The sequence below is a fragment of the Denticeps clupeoides genome, chromosome 11, assembly GCF_900700375.1.
Source record: "Denticeps clupeoides chromosome 11, fDenClu1.1, whole genome shotgun sequence".
Lineage (NCBI taxonomy): Eukaryota > Metazoa > Chordata > Actinopteri > Clupeiformes > Denticipitidae > Denticeps > Denticeps clupeoides.
In genome coordinates this window covers 9,108,825-9,136,140 of record NC_041717.1, presented here as the reverse complement: position 1 = coordinate 9,136,140, position 27,316 = coordinate 9,108,825, and the positions used below count along the sequence as shown (strand labels likewise).

Genomic DNA, 27,316 nt, shown 5'->3' with positions numbered 1-27,316 from the left:
GTTGGGCCTCCTGGGTCTCCCCTTGTTCGGCCTCGGGCGCGTCACCACTGTCCGCCGACAGGGGGCGCGCCGCGGTCACATGACTGCGTGCATGTGGGGAGGGGAAGAAGAGGAAGACGGGCACGAAAACTTTTTTTTTTTTTTTTTTTCCCCTTCTGCCTACCATCTTCCCTTCAACTTTTCGCGGCCCGGCGGCGGCGGAGACCGATGAAAGCTGCAGGTACGAACGCGATCCGCGCCTCTCGTCCCTTTCTCGCCGGGCTTCAGCCGCGGTAATTTAAGTCGACCGCGGCCGTCCTCGCCCCCTTTGTTTACCGCTCACGCCAGTTCGTCGTTCTTGCTGTCGCGGCGGTGGGCTCCTCGGTTTAACCTTCCGCAAGCGGCGCCGAGGCACGCACGGGGCGGGGGGTAACTCTCAACTCTTCCCGACGGCGGTGTGCGGCGCGGCGCGGCGCGGCCTGCTGCTGCTGCTGCTGCCTTGCGGACGTCTGGCTGCAAGTTGTGGCCGACTTTACTAATGGCTGCAGCGTGCTGGAATGCAGTTGGCCGCCGTGGCCGGGGAGTCGGAGAAGTTGCACGTTTATTCGCGAAGTCTGGCGTGTTTCTCGCAGGTGCGTGGATGTGGCGGACCTAGACAAAAAAAAAAGGCGGCGTTTCAAAACCATCCCTGGCAGGCGGAATGAAGGCGGTGACCAAGCCCAAGGCAGATGGTGAGAGTCTCCTTCCACATCCTCCACCTCCTGCCCTGTTCCTGATTATGTCCATAAATCTGCCCGAAAAGTAGTTTCTTCTGGTTTTAAAATTTTCGTGATGACCGCAAACAGTTGAAGATTATACTTCAATTTGTCTTAAATCTTGCTTTCCTGTATGAGGGGCTGAATGGGTGTGATGGTGATATTTTTGAATGTTCCCAGCTTACTGTGGATCATAAGATAATTGATCAGATCAATAGATTATTCCAATGGACTCCTCTATCTTTTTAGAATAAGGTTTATTTCTTATAAAAGCCAAAATCACGTACAGTATGTCTCAATGGGAATAGTGACCGCATGTTTGTTGATGTATGAACATTCTAATCACTTGCTATGGTGAATGGTTTTAAAGCATGAAATGAAATTTTAATATTCTTGCCCATCACGGTGTTGAGAATTTATTTGAATGTTTCCCTGTCGCAGCTGCGCAAAAACATGGGGACACTCCGAAGAGAGGACGAAAACCAAAGCGGAAGTCTTTGCAGCCGCAACCGGTTCCCCCGCTGACTGCTCAAGGAGACCACAACCTCCAAAAGCCCGATATAAGCCCATCTCAGGAAGCTGCAAGTAATGGGATCACGCAGCCCAGAACACCGGGTGAAGCATCCCTCAGTAAGGCTCCAGGCCCAGGTAGCATTCAGCAAAAGGTGGGCTTCGCGACAAAGACCTTCCAGGCCACGCCCACGGATGCTGATGGCCTCGTGGGCTCTGTGGCTTCGGAAGGTTCTGTTGGAACCCCAGAGGGGGGCTGTATTGTAGGATCTCCACCAGCAAAAAGCCGCTATGCCTGGAAGTCTATGGTCAAATCCCCCAGTCCATCTACACCAGACGTAAGTTTTATTATTACTTTAATATAGCCTATATACAATGATATACCGTATACGCATGTAAATTCACACGTGGAACCTATACGTTCACAAGCTGTTCATGTTGATTGTTACATTTTATTTTATTTATTTGTGAAGATGTCTGTTTCTTCAGATATTGAATGAAGACCAGTCAAACACAGCTATGAGAGTGGAGGAGAAGCCTTTGCAAGTGGAGCTACCTCAGAATCAGATGAAGCAGCCAGCAGGTTAGTTGCACAGCATTTACCCCCTAATGTTTGCTTATGTAATCGAATTATAATTGAACTGACCAGCTGTTTCTTGTGTGAGTGAGTGTCGTATAATGGGTCAGTGCACCACCCTGATGACCGGCCATGTTGATTTGCACGCCATAAATTGGAGTAAACGTAATTAAAAGGAGTAGTGTGGCGATGAAAGCTGTTACATCTTCATTCACAGGGTCACGAAAGAGAAAAAGGAAAATGGGACTTTACAGCTTTGTCCCTAAGAAGAAAACCAAGGTGGTGAAGAAGCAGTCCCACCATGAGCTGTCATCTAAGGCCCAGGTGACCCAGGCGCTCATCACAAAACACTTTCCCGTTACACCGATTTGCAAAGAACTGAGAGATGCAGCAAACCGTGCGATTGGCTCAACGCCAGACTCAACCATCAGGAGGCAGGAGAGTACCGATTTTAACTTAAAAATAACATCAATGAATGAAAGTGTATATATATCAAACTAATACAAGCATAGTAACATAGTATTACTACATTTACATTTATCGCATTTATCAGACAATCAGTAGTTACAGGGACAGTCCCCCCCTGGAGCAACTTGGGGTTAAGTGTCTTGCTCAGGGACACAATGCTAGTAAGTGGGATTTGAACCTGGGTCTTCTGATTCATAGGCGAGTGTGTTACCCACTAGGCTACTAGGCTACACCAAAAGTATTACTAAACCATGTGCCACAATACACTGCTGTGTGTACGCATGTGGCACAAGACCAAAGAGTTTGTAGGTAATAGCTAGAAGCTGTTTAACTGTTAATATTTATTTTGGTGGGGTTCAGCAGTCAGATTCTTAGCAGGCGCTGTTCACTTTTCAATAAACGATTTGCACACTCTGTAATTGCAGTTTTGATGGCATTGTTTCGGAATTCAAACATATTTGCATGCAAAACAAGGTCTATTTAGCAACCAAATGCAAGGTCAGCAGTGTAGATTTTGAAAGAAAGTAATGGACATATAGTGCTGTGAGTTTGCACTGAACAAGCCATGTGGTTTGCCTGCTGCAAATTGTCTATTGAGTATATTATGTTGTTTTTTTTTTTAATTCCCCAAAATTCTGCATAATGAAGTGCTGCTTGGTTTTCTGCACAGCCGACCTTGAATATGAACGGAACTGCAGAGAGAGAGGGTGATTATAACAGACAGGATTCTGGGAGAGACAGCAGCCAGATATGGAAGGAAGACAATGGTCCTGGAAATGAAACTACCAAAAGCAAGGCGAGCAACACAGAGAGCCACGTGGAAGAGTACACCACGCTACCTTTGCACTCGTTAGACCTGAGATCCCAGGAAGACATACTCTCCTCTTTACATTCTGGTGAGCGGGTGGACACAGGATGAATAGTTCTAGATTTCATGGTGTAAGCTGCTAGTACCTCACGTTGGTTGGGTGTTGCAGGTTTGCCAGAAGGTGCAGATGGCCTGGAGGCGGATGTGATGCTGGAGCTCCCTCTGTGCTGCTGCCGCATGGAGGCCCCAAAGAGCCAGGAGATCCTGACACTCTCCGAGGGGAAATGCATGGCCGTGGAGAGTGTAGATGGAAAGGTACAACAAAACTCTCCAATGTTGATCTGTTCGTCCGGGGTCTAGGAGGCCGGCTTTGCTTGTGTAGAGTTTGGAATCAAAATTTTTTTAAGTTTAAATGAATTTTTTTTCAATCTGCCTGAAAAGTGGCAGGTTCCCTTTGAAGGTTTTCCCAGCTAATGCTACTATTTTGTTGGTCATGTAACCATGGTTTTTTTTTTCTTAAAATAGCATGATTGGGGTGGTAACACGCAGACCTCACAAACACGTTATTTCAATATTTATATTACTATTACTGTACTTAACGGCTTTGACTTCTCTGCTCACTCAATCCCTTTTTACGCTCTAACGCAGCTCAATCTGTGCCGGAAGGACATTATGAAGCTGGAGATGATGCGGCCTTCTAATAGGATCCCGTTGCTGGTGCTGTGTGAGGAACATCGCGCTGGTATGGTCAAACACCAGTGCTGCCCACGCTGCGGCTTCTTCTGCAAGGCGGTGAGTTAGAACCGGCCTGACTAAAAACTGGGTTTCAAGTGTCACTGAATTAAATTTTGGAGGAATAATCATGATTAGTTATGTTTACATTTTGCTATGTTTCTAGCTTTTAATATAATATGTGAAAACATTAATAATGGCTTTCAGCTTCAGAGCTGTGAGAAGACAGCCAAAAAATAAATATCGATGGAGACATGCAGTGTACTTAATAATGATGCCTTAGCATTGATATATTGAGTACGGGTCTATCTTGATTTTATTATTTTTTTCTGATTTATGTAAACCAATTTGCATGTGAACCATTAATACCCAAATGGAGGCGTAGCCTCTCTCAGTTTGGTGATAGATTGTGAATGCATTGCAGGTATATCAGTTTAATATATTGGGGTTTGGGGGGTGGGATATTGACTTTTCTGAACGATTTCCTTACCTTCGCTCCCAGCACACATTTGTGTCAAGTTTCTCATTTTCACTGTGGATAAATTTCCCCCTTTTTCACAGGGCACTTTTATGGAGTGCCAGCCTGACGGCAACATCTCTCACCGCTTCCATCGCAGCTGTGCTTCCATTATAAGGGGCCAGATCTTTTGCCCTCACTGTGGTGAGGATGCAGGTCAGGCCCAGGAAGTCACGGTCACCAAGCCTGACCCGGTGCTGGTAGGGTCACCTGGTCCAGCATGTCAAAAGAAGAATGACATCAGTCTAACGGGGTAAGCAAAGGGAATGCACAGATGAAGATTTAAAATATAGTCGCTATGAAGATTTGGATTTTTGGCTTGTGCACAGATTCTATTTATGCAAAGAAATGGTAGCTTTTTCTTGTAAGTATACCTAAAGACTGTATGCTTGGCTGGGAATATCAATATAACCGAGATTTTGTATTGATCAGAGCCTGGTGAGAAATGTTCCTGGGCACTGAGGCTCATTTTTTAGTTTCTGACTGCTGCATGGGAATGTGCTTGGAGCGCAAAACCACTACTGCTATTGATTCATACCAGAGCTGGGAGATATGGTAAAAAATGTATCATGATATTGATCGATTCATTTTTTTTTTTTTTTTCTGATATTGGCTGGAAAAATATTAACATAGAAACCGTGACTATCGCTTCCCTCGGTTTTCAGTCATTTCACTCTTTGCTAACATGCAGTGAATCCCATTGTGCATGTGTTGCTTCATTATTCCAGCACATCAGAGGCCTAGACATCCCAACCTGCAGAAGTTTTTAAAATCTGTAGTCTGAGTTTTGTATTTTAATTTTTTTGAGCACTTTCCCTCTGCCATGATGTTCCACTGAACCGCATGTTAGTAGTTTTACTTTTCATAGCACTTTTTTCCTCATAGCATTTTTGTTCAATATTGTTCAATAATCTATGCACAAATCTGATATTTGTCTAGCATGGGCTACATGAACAGGCACACATGCTGTGATCAAAACATACACACATTCCATCGTGTTTGCACTTCTCTCAAGTGTGTGATGAACACACTCTTGTTTGCTTGATCTAGTTTCTGGGATATTTTAATTCAATTTGCAGGCATCAGGGAGCCGCTATCAATATGCAGGAGACACCGGGAACTTCTGGTGACTTGGGTCTCTGGCAGCCATGTGTCTCCATTTAAAAATAATGTAAATACACAAACAAAATATGTAAATTTTTGTCCAATTTTACTGTGAAATTTATTGGAAGATTGAAAGCACTAATATAAGTCGCTCTGGATGAGACTGTCTGCCAAATCCTATAAATGTAAATTGTGAAAAATGCCCAAAGCTGATCACTGAAATCGAGGTATATAATGTGGTATATAATTTGGTCTGTAAATTTTAAAAGTAACTGTTTTTGGAAAAGGGAAAATTGGTGAATAGCAGAGACACAATAGTATGAAGTTGTATAATAAACATCAACATATAGCATAACCATATATCAGATAATAATTATCTGGGCAATTCTACAGAAAGTGGACTGTCACACCCATGAGAGTCCCTCCAGTGGACTGTCACACCCTGCAGTCCCTCCAGGATTCCAAGGTTTTATTTTGATATATATATTCCCCAATCAAAATGACTTCTTTTGGCCTCACAAAACACCAAACAGGCTAGGACCACCCCAGGTCATGTCCAGACGCACCAGGGAGCCGCTATCAATATGCAGGAGACACCGGGAACTTCTGGTGACTTGGGTCTCTGGCAGCCATGTGTCTGCACTTCACACAGTGACTGGCAAATTGCTGACAGATTGAGGGCTTGTTTCATTTGATTCATTGAGGTAGCAGTATTTTTAAGGCCTTTAAACGTTGGATTTAGGGACTATTAGTCATTTAGTCACCTTACTAGGTATTTAGTTCCTTAATTTTGTAAAGTCAAATTTAACACCTTATTTTAAGGATCCACAGAAACCATGCTCTGTGCTCTCGGCCATTTTACAAAAGTAATGCCTTGTTCTGCAGGTAGCCTCGTGGTTTCACGTAGGTGATGCATCTTGTCCTGTTTGCAAGGAGCAGATATTTCTATGGTAGGCCGGGTATAATCAAAATCTCTGCCTTTGGCCAAATCTATACCGCACACCATTTATACAGCACAGTACTACACGATTGTATAATCGCCCAGCACTATTTCATACTGTTGGTATGAGCAGATAGATTCACCAAATTGGGACATGACGCAGATTTGTGGTGATTTAACTTCATTTTCACAATTTATTTAACATGTCCCAGCAGGTCGAAGATGGGTCAATATGCATCATCTCCCAACAAATCAAAAATGGTGCATGTAACTGCTGGCGTGGAAAAAGAGACGCTGCCTGCTAAACAGTCACTGGAGAGTGTTTTGGATGCACTTGACGATGAAAGGTTAGCTTAAGATGGTTTTCTGCTCTTGTAATTAAAGGTGCTCTGTGTAATGCGTTCAACAATAAACCATCCATATATTTGTCATGATATTTACTATGCATCCTAATGGGTATGGGTTTCAAATCCCATTCCTAGTAACCCACTTGAATGAATGTTTTCGTACCAACCTTTTGGGCTCTTGACCTGCCACACACACAGTTTGACTAGTATAGATTAGAATAATTACTGATCCAGGAACTGGAGTGGGAATTCCTTTGCAAACCAACTTGCACTATCTCACCATTCCATGAAGAGGGAATAGTGAGTTTGTGCCACATTAACATGATGGTCCCAGCACCCAGTTATTAAAAGGAAGACCCTAAATGGAACAGTAAGCATAGCCATGTTAAAATGTGCAATTGCGGGACAATTGCACATTGCAGGCTTTGCATGTTTAACTATTACGTATTATTACATATTATTAGGTATATTGTTTTTAAGGTTTGGAATAATGGATTGTTTTTGGTTTTTTTTCTTGTGTGATTGAAATAGATATAAGACATCTAAGTTCCCTCCAGATCAGCTTTACTGTTTGTCCAAGGAAGGAGAACTACAGAAAGTCATGCAGATGCTGGGTAAGTTCTAGTGTGCCAGCCTTATGTGTTTTTTTTTTTTTCTCAATATACTGAAGGTTAATTAGGCAGGATAAATGGCAGATTGTAACTCCACAGTAGGGCAGTAAATTGAGAGAATTTTATACTGTCACAAATGTGATGTATTGTGAGAGTAATGGTTCTCCTTCATTACAGCGTTGGTCATGATTTATTGAATGTTGTGGTGTCTTAAAATATGGTCATGTTAGTTTTAATGTTTATCATACATGTTTTTTTCTGTCTCTCTATTTGTCGATGCTATTCTGATTGAGACTTGAGGGCTAATGCTATTACTTTTTCAGTGGAAGGGGTGGACCCGAATCTGAAGATGGATGGCGCAAAGAGGCAAACCTCCCTGCATGCTGCCGCCGAACATGGCCATAAGGAGATCTGCCATATTCTCGTCCAGGTCTTGCTGACTCTGACTAATGAGAACAAAGTGCAGCCACCCTGCAGATTAATTAAAAAAAAAAAATCTGATTCTGCATCCACAGGCAGGTGCTAACCTGGACATGTGCGATGAGGATCAGAGGACCCCACTGATGTATGCATGTGAGAACAATCATCTGGAAACTGTCAGGTATCTGATGAAAGCAGGAGGTGCAACTAACCACAAGGTCAGTCCATCAATCCTTTTCCATAAGCATCATCATGTTTCAGTGACGCGTCATTACCACAACACACACACCATAAATCTGAAGAACGGGCGCTGAGTGCTTTGAATGCTTGACATTTTGTCAACCTTTTTAACTTATTAGGACATTAGAGGCTCTACCTGTCTGCATCTGGCGGCCAAAATGGGACATATTGATGTTATGCAGCTCCTTCTTTCCGTGGCATCAATAGATGTCAATGGCCAGGTAACTGCCAGTGATATTGTTGTAAAAATGTGCAAAGGATGTAACTTATTTCTAATATAAATTATTTTGAATGCTTTGTGATTGTTTTTTTTTTGTCTATGGGTGTATGGATCCAATAAATCTGGTATGCTCTTCTGACAACTGGTCTTAGCCCTACATTCTTTCTCTAGCCGAGATTTAAATTTCTTTGTGTTGGAATAAATATCTTAATTTTTTGGTTCTTTAGCCATCCAGAGAATAAATGGGTTATTTGCAGCAATCCCAGGAGCATGTTGCACGACTAGGAAAGCCTATTCATGTGTGTTAGGATCAAAGCTGTGGAGACCTCTAGGGAAGGTGTCTCAGACACTTTAAGCTCTTGACAACACTGCGATGGATATCTCACACCTTTGTGGGCATGATGAACATCACAGGCCTATCTATAAGGACTTTGCATCACTTCATTCTGTGAAAGAGCTGAAACACTGGAGAGTGTGAACGGGATTTGAAGGAAAAACAAGATGGTCTGAATGGCTTATTCTTTGTGTGTCTCATCCCAAAGCTGGTAACAGTTGAAAGGGAGCTGGAAAGCCGATGCCTTGTGGAAGTAGCTTTATTGTTACATATTATGGGTTGCAGGATGATGGTGGATGGACTCCTATCACTTGGGCAATTGAGTTCAATCACAAGGACCAGGTGAACCTGCTGCTCTCTAGAGGGGCCAACGTTCATGTGAGAGATAAGGTAAGACTTAAATATGGCACAATTTGTTACAGCGCTTCCATTTTAGAATTAGTTTTATGTCCACTGTTCTACAGGAAAAGTAATATTGCACTGTAATATTTGGTTGATTCAAGTTTTGTCTTTATTTGTAGAGCGCTTTGTACTATCACACTGTGTTTACCTTCTTTGGGTTCTACTTACATAGTGCATTGGAAGATTTTTTTACTTGCACGTACTTGAATTTATTTGTTTTTCTGACTTTAGTAATGCGTTGGGCATGTTTTAACTTAGTTTCAGTCTTTGTTTGCTTAAAGAAATTTAATAATTTGGCCATTTGGAAGGTTGGAGGTTGGAATATAAAATGACATTCACTTTATTCCCTTCTCATTCTTTTCAGTGATGTGGATAATTCATAACCATTTCTCTCTGCTGTTCTGTCTGAAATTTTATTTGCTTTGGGAACCCCCCCCCCCCCCCCCTCCCCCTCCTATGTAAAACGGAACTTCTGACTGTGTGCCAGCAATTGATATATTAATGAAAATGAGTGTGATGGTTAGTTGTATGTCAAAGGGAAGTGATTGTCATTGTGAAATACTGCAGCACAGCATACGGTGCACACAACAAGATGTGTCCTGCTTTTAACCCATCATGCTTGGTGAGCAGTGGGCAGGTGCAGTGTGTGGGGATGGTGCCTTGCTCAGTGGCACCTTGGCAGATGGGGATTCGAACCGGCAACCTTCTGATTACGGGACCACAAAATAACGCCCCACAAATAATGTCTTTCGTGAGCCAGTAGTGGTGATGATTGATTGAAGAAGTAACATTAAATATTAGTGTAGCATTTTTAGTTCCTATGTGGATTTATGGCTTTTCCCCCCTTTCTTTCAGGAAGAGAACATTTGCTTGCACTGGGCGGCCTTCTCAGGATCTGACGACATTGCGCAGGTGCTGCTGGAGACCAGATCTGACCTCCACGCAGTCAACGTCTATGGGGACTCGCCACTTCATATTGCCGTGCGAGAGAACAAACTCGACTGTGTGATGTGAGGGATAGCTGAGGACATTAAATATTAACTCGCTGTGTCTCATGAAAATATATGAAGCCTGTTTGTAACATGCATGGCTGGGACCACACTTGAACTGTAGAATCGAGATTTTGTAGTACAGAAATATAATTCTTAGCATTTATTGTTTCATGTATTATTACTTTTTTTATTATTCTTTTTTTTTTTTTTTTTTTTAACAAAAACAAATATTTTGAGCTGCATCCTGGTGTATTTGTTTAACTTTTGTTTGGCTTTTTAAAATTAAATTACACTTACATTTGAAATAATCAAAAACAAGTCTGGTATATGTTCACATTTGACCATTCCCTAAATGCACCTTTGCCAAACTGCAAGACAATGGAAGGTCTACCATTGTTTTAAACTTTTTGCTCATAACCCTAGGCTTTTCTTGTCCCGTGGAGCTGATGTGAACCTGCGTAATCGTGAAGGGGACACTCCCCTTGACTGCTGCATCCACAGCTCCAAGCTGTGGACAATCCTCAACACCAATAAAAAGCTGACCGATGCCCGCAAAGGCAGAGAAAACCAGGGAGAAATGGTGCTCAGCAGGTATGCTGGCCAGGCCTATTCAGCTTTTGCTTTAGTGCAACAGTATTTTTGAGGCTGACTAACTGGATCTGTTGCCTGTGATCTTTTACAGGGACATTTCTAGAGGTTATGAGCCAGTGCCTGTGCCTTGCATAAATGGGGTGGACCTCGAGCCATGCCCCAGTAACTTTAAGTACGTACCGGACTACTGCTTCACATCCCAAATGAATATTGATGAAAACATCACACATCTGCAGGTAAAACGTGTATAAATGGGGTTTTGTGTACAGTGACTGTGGGATGCTATGCTGATTCTCTCTTTATGTTTTCAGCACTGCAAGTGCAAGGATGACTGTTCCTCCAGCAGCTGCGTTTGCGGTCAGCTGAGTGTGCAGTGCTGGTATGACAAGGTATGGTTATGTTCGCCCCATGTCCCAGCACAATGTACCAGAGTGACAATAAATAAATAAAAATGATTCTCTAATCATCAAAAAAGGAGGGCCGGTTGATGCGTGAGTTTTCCAGGGAGGATCCACCATTCCTGTTTGAGTGCAACCACGCTTGTTTGTGCTGGAGGTCCTGTCGTAACCGTGTGGTACAGAATGGACTACGGTAATGTTGTCTACCAACTTAATCTTTAATAATTAGACTTTGAATCTATGCTTTTTTTCCCCATGCATTGATGAGGCAGAAGTAATGAGGCCTAATACATATGCCCTGAAGAATTTATATCAACCCCAAATCTAATCTACACTACATGTAAACAAAAAGGAAAATAAATGAATTTGCCAGCATATATGTAGATTGTTTAATGTATTACAGTATCCCCTTTAACGGTAATCTGCTGACAGAGCTGTGTGTCTTTTCAGGACAAGACTACAGATTTTCAGGACCGAACGAATGGGCTGGGGTGTGAGGGCACTGCAGGATATCCCGGAAGGCACTTTTGTATGCGAGTAAGCAGCCATTAAAAGCCTGATTTTTTTTTTTTTTTTTTTTTTTTTTTTTTATTATCTGGTTCTTAAGGTTGATTTGTCATCTTCAGGTTTGTGGGTGAAATAATTTCTGATGGAGAAGCAAACACCAGACAAAATGATGCTTTTCTCTTCAACTTGGACAACAAGGTACAACATGACTAACATACAATATTGCCTGTACTTTTTCCCAAAAAATTAAATTTCTAGTATTGACTATTAAATGTCATTGAGGAAAAAGAACTCAATGTGTGACCGATTTCTGTCTTTGCTCATGCCAAAGTATGAGTGAATAAGTAACTAACCAGTTATGAAAATTCTAATAAAAATGATTTCAATATGATTTGGCCAAAAGGAGGTGCTACAACATAAATACTTGTTGAATAATTATGAAAGATGTAACATGGTGCTCCTGCCATCACACTTCTTTGTCGTACTTTGTGTTTCACACCAGTGACTTGTGTGCACATTATCATGGTGAGTAATGGCTACACTGTAGTCATTTGATAAGTTTGGTCCACTTTCATTCACAGTATGATATGAAGTCATTATTGTTACCTGATCATTAAAGGTCCCTTATTGTGAATTTTTTTTTATAGGTCTTAGTGGTCCCCTAAAACTGTATCTAAAGTATCTTTCCGAAAATCAGCCTTGGTGCTGAATTACAGCCACTGTTAGCCAGTCCCACAATGAGATTTTCCCAGGATCTTCCCAAATCCATTTCAGTTTATGTAGTTTTAAACACCAATAAGGAAGAGAAAGAGTGGAGACGAGGAAAGTGGTTGGGCATTCACGGAAATGACACCATCAACACCAATCACAAACCACAACCCAGAAGTCGTGTTAGCATTTTTCCAAAAGAAATAAAATTTCCCCACTGGTTCTTCAGAGTCTCTCATAACGTAACTAAAAAAACTTTTTTTTTTTTTTGTACTAATTTTTGCATCCAATCACAGATCAAAGTCAAAGTCTGCTTTATTGTCAATTCTGCCACATGTACAGGACATACAGAGAATTGAAATTGCGTTACTCTCAGACCCATGGTGCTTACAAGTAACATTAAATACAAACAGTAACAATAAATACAAAGGTATAAAAATAAGCAAATGTATACCATTTTAAAAACACAATATACAAATAAGGGCACAACTGCAACAACATTGCAATTCTTTGAACATTTGCAATTCACTCTTTACACCTATCGATATTTCTAGCCAGTGCAGGACCATAGACAGGCCAAGGGAACTCGATTTAATGTTAAAAAGTTTTTTTTTTTTTTTTTTCTTTGGTTTTGTCTTGTAGGTTGGTGATGTCTATTGTATTGATGCTCAGTTCTATGGAAACCTTGCCAGGTTTATGAACCATCTCTGCGAACCAAACCTTTTTCCTGTTCGAGTCTACACTAAACACCAAGACCTGCGCTTCCCTCGCATTGCACTATTCTCCAGTAAACCAATTAAAGTTGGCGAGGAGCTTGGGTCCGTTCACGGTAACTTTTCACAATAACAGTAACTGTGCAGCGCCAAATTTCTAACAGTCGTTTTTTCCCCCAGTTTTGACTACGGTGATCATTTTTGGAAGATCAAAAGCAAGTACCTCACCTGCCAGTGCCGCTCACCAAAGTGCCGTTATCCAGCTCTCACAGCTCAACAAAGCCAGATGGACATCGGTGTGACCAAGGCCAGCACGCTGCCCTCTGCAACTGCGTCCCGGAAACGAGGAGACGGCCCATCCAGAGTGGCCATCAAATCCTAAAACCCAGCCACTGTTCTTGATTTTTTACAATTTTGGCCCATGCTTTCTTCTGCACTTATGTTCAGCGTTCTCAGTTCTCCAGTGTACCTAGGCCACACGGTTTCACTTGTTTTAATATAGATCGGAATATTTTAGCTTTTCTGACAGAAGTGCCTTTTTAAATTTTTGGTTCAAAAAGATATGGTCAGTGTTTTGTTCATGTTGCGGTTTTATGAAAAGTTGAGCCAGTTTTTTTTATATATATATAAAAGATTATTGCAACATAACATATACCGATTATTGAGTCTGATGGAAGTTATTTTGAAGAACAAAAATCTATCGTTTACCTTTTAAAAATGTTTTATTGTTTCAAAGGTAATTTTTGTCGCGTTTTCTCCAAATAACAAACATTTTATAAGGTCTGACGTCTGCGTTGATTTGTGTGTTTTTAAAAGCACACTGTCTGTCGCACGGCAAACGCACAAAATTGTATAATAAAAAGAGGATACGACTGACGGGTGAAGTATGGCAGCCAATGTTAACCGACGGCGCACGGCCGCTGTGGCGATCGCTTTTGTTTTTGCTCCGCTGCCCCACCCATGTCTCCTGCACACGGACTTTCATCGTTGCACTTGAAATTATAAAAAAAAAAAAATAAAAATGCTGCGTGGGTACAGGTGGGCCCGCGGACTCGATTCCTCGCAGTCGCATGAGCGGCTTCTGAGGAGGAGGAGGAAGAAGAGGAAGAGTAGGGGGGGGGGGGTTTTAAAAGAGACCCCTCCCGCCGCGAAGATCTCGCTCTTCGTTTTTACTTATTTATTAACCCGCCGTCGTCTGGAGATGAACGGGTTACGGCGAGTCTCGGGAGGAAGGTAGGAGGAGGAGGAGGAGGAGGAGGAGGGAGCGTCCGCAGCAACACGGAGAGCGGAGGAGGGAGCAACACAACGCCGTCTCCGTCCGTGCGTCCCGCGGCCAGTCGCAGCTTCGGTCCTGACGCCCCTGTTGCTGCTGCGTGACATTTTCTCCCGTATATATTTATAAAGAAAAACGTATCTGTATAGTTTTAAAATAAAAACACGGGACTATTTTCTGCAAGGGGAGGAAGAGGAGCGGGAAGAAAAATTGCATTTGGACAACATGAGCAGCATCTTGGCAGGATCGTGTAACGTGGAGATGTAAGAACTTCGTTTGTACGGATGCCTGGATGGAGATGCTGAGTGTTTTCTGACCGGAGCGTCGGCACAGCAAGATTGTAAATCATATATATATATATATATATATATTCTTGTAGATTATTATAATCACTATAATTGTTGCTGTCAGTGGAGCCTGCGCTGAGCAGCCGATGAGGAACTCGTGGCCGGGACAACATCTTGCGTTGTGATGCGTCTGGTCCCCGATCTCTCTGGTCTCAGCACGCTTTTCCGTGGTCGTTCCTGCGCGTTTCCAGAATGGCTCGATTCGAAGACGACGTGCGGTACGGAGGGGGCAGTCCGGCGAGCGTCGGGAGAGGGGGAAGCCGACAGGGAGGCCCCCCAGGCGGCCAGAGGATGTACAAGCAGACGATGGCACAGAGAGCCCGGACAATGGCCATATACAACCCCATTCCCGTCAAACAGAACTGCCTCACTGTCAACCGCTCCCTCTTCATCTTCAGCGAAGACAACATCATACGGAAATATGCAAAGAAAATAACCGAATGGCCATATCCTTTAAAAAGCATCAAGTATCGGCGCAGGTTCTCATCTGGCCCCATATTTACACATAAATCCATCGGAGATCCATGCGGGCCCATCGAGCCGGCTATTGATTAGCGGAGGCGGGTTTAACAATGGAGAGTTGGACCTTCTTCATGAGGCGCTTCTCAAACTGTGTTCACCTAATCACACGGGTGGCGTCCCTGTGCCGAACACGCCGAAACAACACTCACAACATCGGACACATCGTCACGTTCGTAAATAGATCAATCTCTGCGGTATCGATCTTTTTTTTTTGCTTGTATCGTTAACGAGCTTCCACGAATTCTGCCAACAAGTCATTCGGCAGCCTTAATTACGGCGCCTTTTTTTTACATTTTAACACTGTTACTGTGAAAAGTATCCCGTCTGGTTCTTAAAATCGTTTTTTTTTTTGTCGAGTTTACGGTGACCTGCGTTAGCATTAGCTTGTATTTTGCTCCTTCGTGTGAGGAAACGTTTATAACTCACGAGATTCGATTAGCACCTTTCCCCCCAGTTGTATTCCTCGGTTATGTCGCTGTCCATAACGCCTGCTGCTGCCCTCCCCACCTTTTGACCGCGGGCTCCTCTCCATGGTTCTGAATTCGCCGGTGCTAACAAACAAATATGGGACGAGCTGGATCTGGAGCTGGAAAACGCGGCCAGCTAGCTAGTTTAGTCAACTAACTAAAAGCAGCTATAGCTGTTATTTAGCTAGCTAGTTTAGTCAACTAACTAAATATAGCTGTTATTTAGCTAGCTAGTTTAGTCAACTAACTAAAAACCTCTTCAGCTTTTAGTTAACTAGCTAGTTTAGTTAACTAAAATAATCTTCCGGTTTTAGTTAGCTAGCTTGTTTAGTTAATTAACTAAAAGCACCTTCAGTTTTTTAGTTAGCAATAGTAGGTTTGTCACGGGAAAACTAGTACATGTATCTTCCTCGTTAGAATTGTGCAACAACACAGTTCTAACTAAAGCTAACCAAGCCTCATCTGTGACCAGTAATTTGCTTCATGTGACATGAGTAAATATTAAGAAATGTTGAGTCTTACATGACTCAATAGAAAAGGAAGATTTCAAGGTATTCAAAGAACCATATTTACAGACAGAAGTTGTGGAATACACTGCGTTTCAGAATTGCACCAAATTGGCCTTTTAAATGCAATATTGATTCGTTAAATGTATTTTTACATACATTTTTATTTGTGTGGTCAAATGGATTTCTTCTGCTTAGAGGCTTTCAGTCTTTATGGGCAGCGGGACTGTCATCTTCAAATCAGGGTATCCTTGGCCATGGTTCTGCCACTACAGATAATGGGGACCCTAGTTTTTGACCGATGTGTGACAGAGAACAGTTTCCATATTTATCTTCAGCAGGTCATTTCAGCAGTCAAGACACCTCCTGAGAGTAAACAGGATCTTCTCACTCCTTGTACAGCATATAATTCTATGTTTAAAAATGTTTAATTCCCTTGACTTCGACACTCCTTTTGAGTACATGATTCTAGCCACCATCATTGCAAATTGCATCGTCCTGGCCTTGGAACAGCACCTACCAGAAAGCGACAAGACTCCCATGTCCGAACGTTTGGTGAGAGTGACAGACTTCTTGCTGCTTCACTGTGTTTCTTGTCAAGCTGTCATGCTTTCTTACTGCTCCATGTCCAGAGTTACCACATCAGTTACCAGGGTATATTGTTGTTAACATTTCCTGCTTTTTGAGAGAATCTCTACATGCATAGCACTGTAATTCCAGCGCTTGTTTCTCCCACAGAGCAGCCGTTTTATTTGTGTTCTGAACAAGAATGAAAACCCTGGAGTTTAGTTGCAGCCAGTCAGGACTCTCACATCAGGGTTGGGTGTAGATTCTCCAAGCTACCCTGGGGATTTCACACCGGTCTGCCCCTGTAAGCCATACGGCATCACACAGGGCTCCGTTTGATCCGCCGCTCTCAGGCGCTATTAAAAACCACCGGCTGAACTCTCTTGTTAAGTCGGGCCATTAAAGGGTGAAGGCAGCATGCCATTTTGCCCAATCAAAGGGACTTAGCTCCTGGAGACGAGGCCTTCTTAAGAGCATCGTGTCACTCACCGAGCCCAAATGGCAATTTGAAACAGGTCACCCCCTCACAGCAATAAATGCAACTTTCCACACTTGACATGTTCATGCTATTTGTGTCTGAAGAAACCGAAATTTTCCGCAATCTGTTCTGTTTCTTCCTCAAGCATTTTCTGAGGTCTACAACCCAGTGCTTTTATTTATTTAGGACATTATTCATTTACAATGATTTACAAATACACAGGCTAATAATCTGCACTAGGACAAGTATTTTATGAGGTATAGTAACATGATTGAGGATATATACGGTAATATTAGCCAACATTTGCGTTCCTGACTCAAAGGCATCAGAAAATTATATATTTAAGGGTTGCCCTGACTGAACTGGGACAGAGCAGATCTTAACCGATAGAGGCTGAAGGAACAAATGTGTTAATAAGCAATGTGCTTCTATGTTTATTCCATAATTTTCACCAGAGCGCCTCTTCTCTTGACAGGACGACACCGAACCATACTTTATTGGAATATTTTGTTTTGAGGCTGGCATAAAGATCATCGCCCTTGGGTTTGCATTTCATAAAGGCTCCTACCTCCGAAACGGATGGAATGTAATGGATTTTGTAGTTGTGTTAACGGGGTAAGTAGAGAGATGCTTGCTGTTCTTGTATGAATATATAGCATAGCATATAGAATTATAGCATAGCTGAGGAAGAAAAACCAAATGCATGATGTCAAAATTTTTTTACACAGTTTGGACACAAGTGCAGAGCATTTATTATGAAGGGAAAGGGAATCCCTCTTTGACTGTGAATTTAAAGGCTTGTTTTCAGACCCCTGTAAAGAAGGCCATGAGACAGATGATGCAAAATGTTACCATTAGGCCGGCTGTCTGGCCTGGCAGGGGTGAAACTTAATGAGTTCTTCTTCTGACAGAAGCGTAAGGTGGAGAGAGGGGAAAACAGTGTGAGCTGGATTCTGCCTTGTCGTGAACACACTGACCTATTTGTCAAGTTTACTTATTTTTGTACATATTTTTATGTGTCCTTTAGTAAATGTTGTTTTTTTAATGAAAAATTTGGCAGATTGTACAACAATCCTGAGAAAATTCCATAACGGGCACCGGTTGCCCCGGAAATGAGTAGGAGATTCTCGGCATCAGGAGAAGGGAGTGCGTAGAGGGAGACTCCCTTTGGGAAAATAGGGGGAAGGGCCACGAACGCAGTGACACTAAGTGCTGAGCTCGGTTGATGCTCGGCAGATGGATGGGTCCGGCTTCTGAGGTAATGGCGTTGTGGGATTTGAGGAGGTCCCACTGAAGCACGCCCCAGGAGAGGCCACAGTGACGGGGATGTCGTTACGTTGGATCAACTCCCTGCGCGGTTGCCATCGCCATGAGGAAGCGGCCTGCTTTTGCGCTTGCCTAATGGCGCTAGATTTATTTTGCTCTTACCTAGGGGCTTACGTCAGCCTGCCACCTCAGTGCAATAAACATATTCACAGGAAGCGGGCGTGTCTTCTCCTCACTCTTGAGGATTTAGAGGGCTATTTTGTGGAGCGGGCGGTGCCATTGCAACGCACATAGAAACCTATCATTGTGATCCCAAAGTAAGCAGGTATTTTGCCGTTAGTATTTTGTTTTCTAAGGGTATATTTCAATTGATGCGCTGTGATATTCTCAGCACCATGTCCATCACTCGACAGATGGGACTCGTGCAAGATCTGGTTTGGCTGATTGAATTGGACACTGCTGCCTGATGTGATAACCATAATTGAGGCCTTCGGTGGCCAAGACGGGACCATTACAGGGGCAGTCTAGTGAGGGAATCATGGCTGAGCAACAGTGAGTGAGTGACTGGATCGTGTTGTCAGGTCCTGACAGGTATTGGACAATCAACATGCAGCACATGTGTGCCATCATGCCTGTCTTGCTTCCTATTCCATTTCCTCCAGGATGGGGAGGAAGCTTGTGTCCTCGCAGACCGTAGTTGGTTGACAGATTATCAATACTCTCACTCAGAAAACGACTCTCTTAGAGATCAATATTTAAATTAAGCAAAGAGCTATTTGTGTATGCGAGCATCAAATGTACATTAAGCTACTTATATGGCTTAATGTACATTGTGCAAAGTGGCAATGCAAAGTGTGTCACAATCTAGAAAAAGCCCTGAACAAACAGTCAATTATTGAGAAAAACAGAAAATTGAGAAATAAAATAAAAACAAAACAGTTCAGTACACTTACAGTGGTTCCGTTCTTAACTAAAGACATACTTGCACAGTGATAATTTAGGCAATTTTAAAATGAAGGCATCTCAAAACTGCACCAGTGCACAGCTTAGTCACTTAAATCTGATTGTATGTTCTTTGAAGTTACTTTTGTTTTATTCGAACCCTGTATTGTTGTGTGTATGTCTGTATGTGTGTACACCATGTTTTCCCATGTTACAGTAACAGGGTTACTGACAAATGCATTCTAGTAACACGTTACTAATGCCCCAAAATACTGGGAAAAAAACTTTATTAATCCGTGACAATAGAATGTGAAGGGCCAAAAACATTTTTTTTTAGTGCCAGAATCAAAAAATATTATGAAAATGAAAACTATGCATAAAACACTTGGTCATTTAAGCATATATGCTATATAGGATAATGCATATGTGGTCGTAGATTCTCAATAACAAATATACACAGCATATGTATGTAAAAAAAAGTAAAATCTTATCCGTGTGTATTTAGTAAAGCCAGTTATTCCTTCTGCGCAGTGAAATAATAAGGCAATACTCCACTCTTTTGGGCAAGCGCAAGCCTCTAACACTCCTTAATAAGATGTTTGGTCTTGATAATTAGAGAATATATCTGCCTTTCTCTGCTAGCCTCCGGATCAATACTTTATCGAGCCAAACACACGGGCAATGGATTTGCTACACGACTCTTCTTTATGGTTCTTGGTCACATTCCCTTTTACCCTCCAGCCTTATGAAAAGCGTGGATTACAGGGCTGGGCTCCCTAGATGTTGTGGCCATCAGTGTTCTTTTTTGATCAATTAGGCTTTGTCCTCAGGAGAAAGAGCACCCGCTGCACATTATTACATTGCTATGTGACTTGTGATGGAATGAATTATTAGGTTATGTCACTCTCTGTGTATTTGGTTTAGTCAATTGTTGCTTAGGTGCAAATTGTACTTTTTTAGTCGGGACATGATATTACGGCCATTCCTACTATTTTTATTTAAAAATACATGACAGGGATTTTTAGTCATTTTTCCTATTAGTAGTAGCCTAGTGGGTAACACACTCGCCTTAGAACCAGAAGACACAGGTTCAAACCCTACTTAGTACCATTGCATCCCTGAGCAAGACACTTAACCCTAAGTTGCTCCAGGGGGGACTGTCCCCTGTAACTACTGATTGTAAGTCGCTCTGGATAAGGGCGTCTGATAAATGCTGTAAATGTAGATGCATATAGACACCAAATATATAGACGTGTTTGTGGAAAATCACTCTACATAGAACATACCTTTGTAATCATAATTTTATAATGGCATGTTTCTAGTTTTATGCAATGACGGAGGCCAGGGATCAATAAACTACAACAAATCATTTAAGCATGCATCTATGCATCATTATATCTGAAGACAAGTCCAGAAGTCGGGGCAAATGTGTAGCAAACTGCTGTTTTATTTGCATCATATTCTGATCTGGACACTTACTCTTCTCCTCAATATCGTTCTTTTCTCCGTTTCCTCTGCTGCCTTCACTCCGTCTATTCCAGGTTCCGGATCTTCTCTCCTGCTCTACAGTCCATGAGCTTGTGCATTTCTTTTATAGTTGAAACCTACATAATGTTCTCCAATCATCCAATTAAGAACTGTTACCTTTCCTGAAGTCAGTGCTGCTGATAAAATTGCACACAATGAAAGTGTTTCTAATGTTCATCCTGGATATCAGTTTAATAAACCACGATAAGTTCATTTGTTCATTTGTAGTGACTCAAGCATGTTGTTTAAATAAAACGTAGCCCCTACTCCCTCAACAGTAGTCGATACTATTAGCACATTCCTGCTGAAGATTTTTTGTTGTTGCTGTGTTTGCACTTCTTGGAGCTATTTCTCTATTTAAAGCACTCTGGGAGTGTGCAACGTTCCAGTTGCTCCCACGTCAGACCTTAACTTGTCAATACCTGTGTCTGTTTTGGTGGCGGGAGTTATTTTGGTGAATAAATACACGTGGCAGTAGGCACCCAGTGAACCACGCAGCACTTTTGGGAATTGTTTTATAACATCATTACCACAAGGAAACATGGTTTTGGCATTTTAAATGGAACATATTTTCCAATTGGTTGTAACTTCAATTAACCATTACTTGAAATGAAAATCAGTATAATTAGTTTTCTTTTATGTCACTTTACCATATTTATGATTTGTGACTTCTCTTTTTTCCAAAAAGCTGAAACTAAAAACAGTATTGTCAGTTGCAAGTTGTACATGTGCTAAGTGCTGGCTGATAAAATATGCCTGCAGTCACTCTGATGGAGACGAGAGGGGCGGTTTGCCTTTCATGGCTCACAGATTATATTGACTTGGAAGATGTGGGATTGAGTGATGGTGGATTTTGCATTTGAGCCGTGCGTGTAGAATTTAATCAGCCTCGGTGCCATTGTGCAACCTTTATCCACTTTTCCAGGCTTGCTCAGCTGATGTGCATACCTGGAGCTTGGTAAAACCCACATTAAAATTCCTTATTCAATTCACACTGACTGAACTGTTTCATGAACAGCATTGCTGTAATTATATTGTTTTTACAATGATTCAAGACCTAGTGACAAACATGCTTCTTTTTAAAAATAATATCACATGAAATTATAATTTTATAGAGTAATTCAAAATAATTATAGCAACTTTGTTCAGGAATAAGAATACTTAGACCTGTGGGCAACTATGAATAGGGCCCAAGCCGGGGATTTTTCTGCACCATAGTTGCTGTCAATGCTAACCTTCAATTCTGCCTAGCAAGTCTGAGGTGCAAATTAACCAATTTCTTTCCATTTCTTTCTATCTGTCATTCATAATAAGAATGCCTGAAATTAGTTCAGATTGACCAACACAACACTATCTGGATTTGTCTCCATTAATCAGTCACTGGCATAGGACTATATGATTTCATGAAAGGTCATCCAAAATATGTAGTAGAAATGGTGTGGTGTATGTGTATGTGGTAGGGGTGGGGATGGTGGGTGTTTGCAGAGCAAATGTCATCCAATTAGCAGAGGAACTCCGCTCTCTCACTCGTACAGTGGCACCTGTTACTGTGCTAACACCAAGAGCAGGTGTCCCTTTGTCATCGTTCACAGTTTTTCCAATGGAGTCAGTAGTAGCAGGACACAGTATCTTCTGAGCTGCTATGCTGTGTTTACTCTGTCCGCTGGGGTGTTCAGTTGCAAATGGGGATTTCAGGGGCTTGCCCCACTGATAGTGAATAGATTTAAAGTGTAATGGGTATTATATTCTTTCTTCTTAACACAATGCTTTACATAGGATGTTTCTATTATTGCAACAGCATTATATTATCCGTTATACAGCATTGTATTAAAAACATTATTACATTTGGTGCTATTGAGTAGTTTTCGTGGCACGAGGCTTTTTGAAAGCACAGTTTTATAATGGTCAGACCACGCACTGTAGAGTGATCCAGAGAGGAGGCAGCAGATCACCCCAGAATGAAGGTGCTTGTTTTTCTGCTAGCCACACTTGAGCATCTTGAGCCCTAATGGAGGCAATGAAATTTTCAGAGAGGTTAAATAAATTTTTCAGTTGGAGGCCTGACTTATTCATTCATATTAACATGCAAGTAATTGTGCAAATTCTTCACTTGTGTGCTGAATACTGCATTTTAATACACCTCTGTACCTTTTTAAATTGCTCTGTAAGCTTGATCGTCACCTTTTGTCACACACTCACATAGGAACAAACCCTTGCTGTTCTTTTTCCTTAACGACCATCATTACAATCACATGACCTGAGTGATCCAGCCATTCTCCACTGGGAAATTAGTCACAGGATGTGACTTAATAAATGCAATTAAAATTCACTCTGCATTTTAGTTGTAACCAGTGGTTTTACACTGTGTTCATGGTTTAACCCTGCATGTGCTGGATACAGAATACAAGCAGGTTGTATATACAGAAATAGTGTGATATTACAATATAAACACTGTAATTATATAAAAAATAATACCCATTAATTACTTATATTTTATTATATTCTATTACTAAGTACTCACACTTAAAGTATGTGCAAGTGTGTATATAATATGTGTAATAGCATCATTACACATAAAAAAAAGACAAAACTGGTGCATGAAATTGCGTGTGAAAGGATTTCTATGCATAAATAATTCAACCATGAACTGGTGAACGTGAACCAATGAATTCAACCATGAACTGATGAACTGAACTGCCAGTGTGTAACTGGAACCAGCATTCTGCTCACATGCTGATTAAGGGTAAATATTCATACACTCTGAGCAGCAGCACAGCTCTGGGGTTGATGTGGGAGGGTAAAGCAGTGTTTTGTCCTGAAATCGGGTGACATTTTGGACAGCTCTGTAATGGAGTCCCACTGGGTGGCAGCCCCGTGGGGAGAGTGTCACCTTTCAGCTGAGTGCCATGTCTGACAGTGGCGCGCCGGCTGGCCACTCTCGCTGTCTGCTTAAATACGCCGGTGTTCGCTGTGATTTGGGCAGGGGCGGTGGTGTCGGGCTTAGGGGGTGATCTTTTGAAGAAGCCGGGGGAGGGGTCTGTTTCTGGAGGGTTAGTATTTGTTGAATGGTTCTCATTCATGGTGACGATGGTATGTGGACAAATAGTTAAATTTGGGGTGGTAGTAACCTAGTGGGTAACACACTTGCTTATGAACCAGAAGACACAGGTTACAACCCCACTTACAATCATTGTGTCCCTGAGCAAGACACTTGACCCTAAGTTGCTCCAGGGGACGACTGTCCCTGTAAATACTGATTGTAAGTCGCTCTGGATAAATACTGTAAATGTAAATGTAAATGCTTGTTCATAATCATTGTTAGGGCATCTCTGTGCAACTCTCTTGTATTCTGAAAAAATATTTTCATAGGAAAGCTTTTTTCAGGTTGATGCTTCCTGAGCTTGTAATGTTATTATGAAATGCTATGAGCTTCATGGTAGAGCCAAAAGACAATCACATTTCCTGCATGCTAGCTACACCCACCAAGCCAAATTCAGTCTCTGAAGTGTGCAAAGGAACATCTAAACAAGACTGCTTCTCCATCTATTAAGCATGCAGATGGATGGATTGTGCTTTGGGTTTGTGTTGCAGCCAGTGAACATTACATTTGTACAGGGAAAATGATTCTGAAGCAGATTTTATTAACGATAGTTAAAAGAGAATGGATTCAATAACAAGACAATGAGCAGAAACACATGTCCAAGCTGAAGGTTTAACCATGGTCCTCATAGACCCCTAACCTAAAAGCAATGAAAATCTGTGGTGAGACATGAAGAGGGCATTGCCCCTCTTGCTGAGAATCATGCTGAGGACAAATGGCTGTAAATCACTCAAGTACAAACTGAAGTATTCTTAGTTGGATGCACAAATTTGTATTACTTTTACGTCAAGCCATTATAATCTTGGTATTTTGCACTTGTACATGTTTTTAACTTTATGTCCTTTGGTGATAAATTAATGAAGAAAAGCAGACTCCATTGTCCAGAGTGACTTAAAATCAGTAGTGACAGGGACAGTTCCCTTGGAGACACTCAGGGACACAGTGGTAGTAAGTGGGGTTTGAACCTGTGGTCTTTCTGGTTCATGGTTGAGTGTGTTACCCACTAGGCTACTAACATCCTGTGCAGCCTGTGCAGCATCATCCTCCCTCCCTCCGACATGAAGGGGTGGCGTGTTCACAAGAGTGATTTTGATGGATGTTGGGAGGGGACAAGCAGCTATAAAACAAACAGCCAATACTATTTAGCGGGGTGGTTTATAGGCTAGATGGCAGCGGCTAATGTCTCACCATCCACTCAGGCCTCCCCTATCCCTCCCTGGTCATATCACACTGCAGGACTGCTCACCTTTTAACCAGGTCATTCAGAAGGCCAGCCAGGACATTATTTGGCTGTTAAATAGTTTTTAATGTCTGCATCAAACAGAGTTTGCCTTCTACTGCATTGAACGCTAGCTGACATTAACAAGAGATTTTTTTTCTGCTGCTATATGAGGTGTAGATCATTGGGGATGTTCAGAGTCACTAGTTCACAAATTCTAATTATTGAATGACAGTGCTGATAATCCATCTGTGTGTGTAGTTGTGTCCTGAGATTTCTGTGACAGAGATGGCTGTCATGATGAGAAATGAGAGGTGAACAGAGGAGGAAGGAAGGACACAGTATGAAATTTTTTATTTGAATAGGGTTTCACAATCCATGATCACATTATAGGTTGATTATTCAGTTTATTCTGTGATTTACCTCTTGAATATGCAACCTCTAAAACCATTTTAGACTAATGGTGTTCATATTTATTCATTGCCTGGGTCCAAGTGAACCAGTAGAAATATGTATTCACTGACAGAAACTTAAAAAAGCACTTTTCAAAGTTGTTCTCAAAAAGACTGTCTGCCAACAGCCATAAATGTAACTGTAAACCACTGAAGTTTGACATCAGATATTTGGCATGATTCTTACTCTCTTACAATTTGTACTCTGTGTTCATAATCAATTATTGGTGTCTTAGCACACTTTTTTTTTTTTTTTTAACCTGTCCTTCACAATGTAGCGTGTGATTTAAATGTCCGTTATGGAGGGAAGAGAGACTCCAATGATCTTCTCAGCTGTCTTCACTAGCCGCTGCAGGGTGTGGTCCACCGATGCAGTGCAGTTTCCAAACCAGACAGTGATGCAGCTGGTCAGAATGCTCTCAATAGTCCCTCTATAGAAGGCTGTGAGGATGGGCTTTCCTTAACCTTCGCAGGAAGTAGAGACTCTGCTGGCTGTTGAACTGCCAGATCCGTTGATGTTCAGTGGTGAGTGGTCCCTCCGTTCTCTTCTGAAGTCAGCAATCAATCGTATCAATTGTCTCTTTCGCTTTGTCCACATTCAGAAATCTGACTCATCGTTCTTGATGGTGAGACATTGTTCATGGTTGAGTCGGCAAACTTGATGTGGTTGGAGCTGTGCATTGCTGCATCGTCATAGGTCAGCAGCTTCAACAGCATTGGACTGAGCAGCTGGAGATGCTGTTCCCCATCAGGACAGACTGAAGTCTCTCAGTCCGGATGTCCAAGATCCAGTTGCAGAGGGAGGTGTCCAGGCCCAATAAATGTGTTGATTTGTTTTAGATGCCTATAGATGATGTTTCCTCCATATCTGTTGCCAAACATGGTCTGCATATTATTACTTCCTGTGGTTTGGTTCCTTCCTATGTGTAAATGCAACCTAGAGGTGAGAATAGGAGAGAATCGATGCAATGAAATATCAATATGTTGTCCATAACAACAAGTATTGCAGTAGTGATGATTTTTACTCTTCTGTGTATTGCAGGACAGTTCTCAGTTCACGACTCATGGAATGTGTATAACTGAAGGATTTTTTTTAAACAGTGCTACAAACTCCTACCTGTTTGTGCTATAAAAATGTAAAAAAGTTGCTCACGTACATTATTATTCAATTATTTTTACATCAATGCTTTGAAACTAGATACTGAAATATCCATAATGTTTTGCCAAAGGAACTATAACAATATATTGGTGTATAGATTTTTTTTTTGTCCCAGTCATAATACAATCCGACCTCAACTCAGATTTCCCCACAAACGCAGCAACATTAGGCTGCTGAAGGCCGTCTCTTGTTATTGAACGGGGGCGATCTAACATGCTTTTACAGAGGTGCCTCCTTTCTCTCCCATTGTTCACTCTCGCTCCCCTGCTCCCACAACCCATTCCTCTCCACCGCTGTATTCTAATGAGATCGGAGGAGCCACCTTTGTTTCTATGGTGATGTGTCTGCATTGAGTTCCCCCTCCCCAGTTCTCACAATAAACTGTATTAGAGGAAGACGCTCAGACCCTCAGCCATCTGGAGTCTTTTTTGAAATAGAGCGCATGCCCCGGCCAAGTAGAAAATCAATCGCTCACCTTTTGTCAGAGTCCTGTTAAAGAAAACAAAGACCTTTTATTTATTATAAGCTTTGCTAGATCCAGGCCTCACTTATATTACTTCATGCTGGTAAGCAGGTTTTCGTCTTCCACTTGGACACTTGGCTCAGATTCAACACTAG

At 41.9% G+C, this 27,316-nt stretch overlaps 2 protein-coding genes across 27 annotated transcripts in view; both read left to right on the top strand.

The window, feature by feature from the left end:
• Positions 1–101: 101 nt before the first annotated feature.
• On the top strand, positions 102–13,659 carry ehmt1a (euchromatic histone-lysine N-methyltransferase 1a). 5 transcript variants are annotated; one of them, XM_028995647.1, is made up of 24 exons: positions 102–220; positions 612–710; positions 1,176–1,582; positions 1,734–1,827; positions 2,039–2,145; positions 2,960–3,185; positions 3,267–3,412; positions 3,746–3,889; positions 4,391–4,599; positions 6,606–6,737; positions 7,269–7,351; positions 7,672–7,778; positions 7,864–7,986; positions 8,128–8,229; positions 8,848–8,952; positions 9,820–9,974; positions 10,380–10,547; positions 10,639–10,783; positions 10,859–10,936; positions 11,023–11,138; positions 11,396–11,482; positions 11,572–11,650; positions 12,803–12,978; positions 13,054–13,659. In XM_028995647.1, the coding sequence occupies exons 2-24, from the start codon at positions 680–682 to the stop codon at positions 13,253–13,255; spliced, it is 3,222 nt and encodes a 1,073-aa protein (XP_028851480.1). In that variant the 5' UTR covers positions 102–220; positions 612–679; the 3' UTR covers positions 13,256–13,659. The 5 variants fall into 5 exon arrangements, with proteins under 5 accessions (XP_028851480.1, XP_028851478.1, XP_028851482.1 ...); XM_028995645.1 differs by having other exon boundaries at positions 6,603–6,737; XM_028995646.1 differs by having other exon boundaries at positions 158–220; positions 593–710; positions 6,603–6,737.
• Positions 13,660–14,142: 483 nt separating this feature from the next.
• The window catches only part of cacna1ba (calcium channel, voltage-dependent, N type, alpha 1B subunit, a), an 83,002-nt gene continuing 69,828 nt past the window's right edge, over positions 14,143–27,316 (top strand). For 15 of the 22 annotated variants that reach the window (XM_028995636.1, XM_028995625.1, XM_028995635.1 and 12 more), the window contains exons 1-3: positions 14,686–14,939; positions 16,438–16,543; positions 17,509–17,648. In XM_028995636.1, the coding sequence (XP_028851469.1) occupies positions 14,686–14,939; positions 16,438–16,543; positions 17,509–17,648 (500 nt within the window). Of the gene's footprint in view, positions 14,940–16,437; positions 16,544–17,508; positions 17,649–27,316 lie in introns of all 22 variants that reach the window. The other 7 variants (XM_028995644.1, XM_028995643.1, XM_028995642.1 and 4 more) reach the window with 2 other exon arrangements.

Bases quoted from the DNA above. Each gene is read 5' to 3' on its own strand.
- ehmt1a (XM_028995645.1), top strand. From the start codon at position 680: ATGAAGGCGGTGACCAAGCCCAAGGCAGATG. The intron at 1,583-1,733 runs GTAAGTTTTATT...CTGTTTCTTCAG, and splicing joins CCAGTCCATCTACACCAGAC to ATATTGAATGAAGACCAGTC. The intron at 8,953-9,819 runs GTAAGACTTAAA...CCTTTCTTTCAG, and splicing joins ACGTTCATGTGAGAGATAAG to GAAGAGAACATTTGCTTGCA.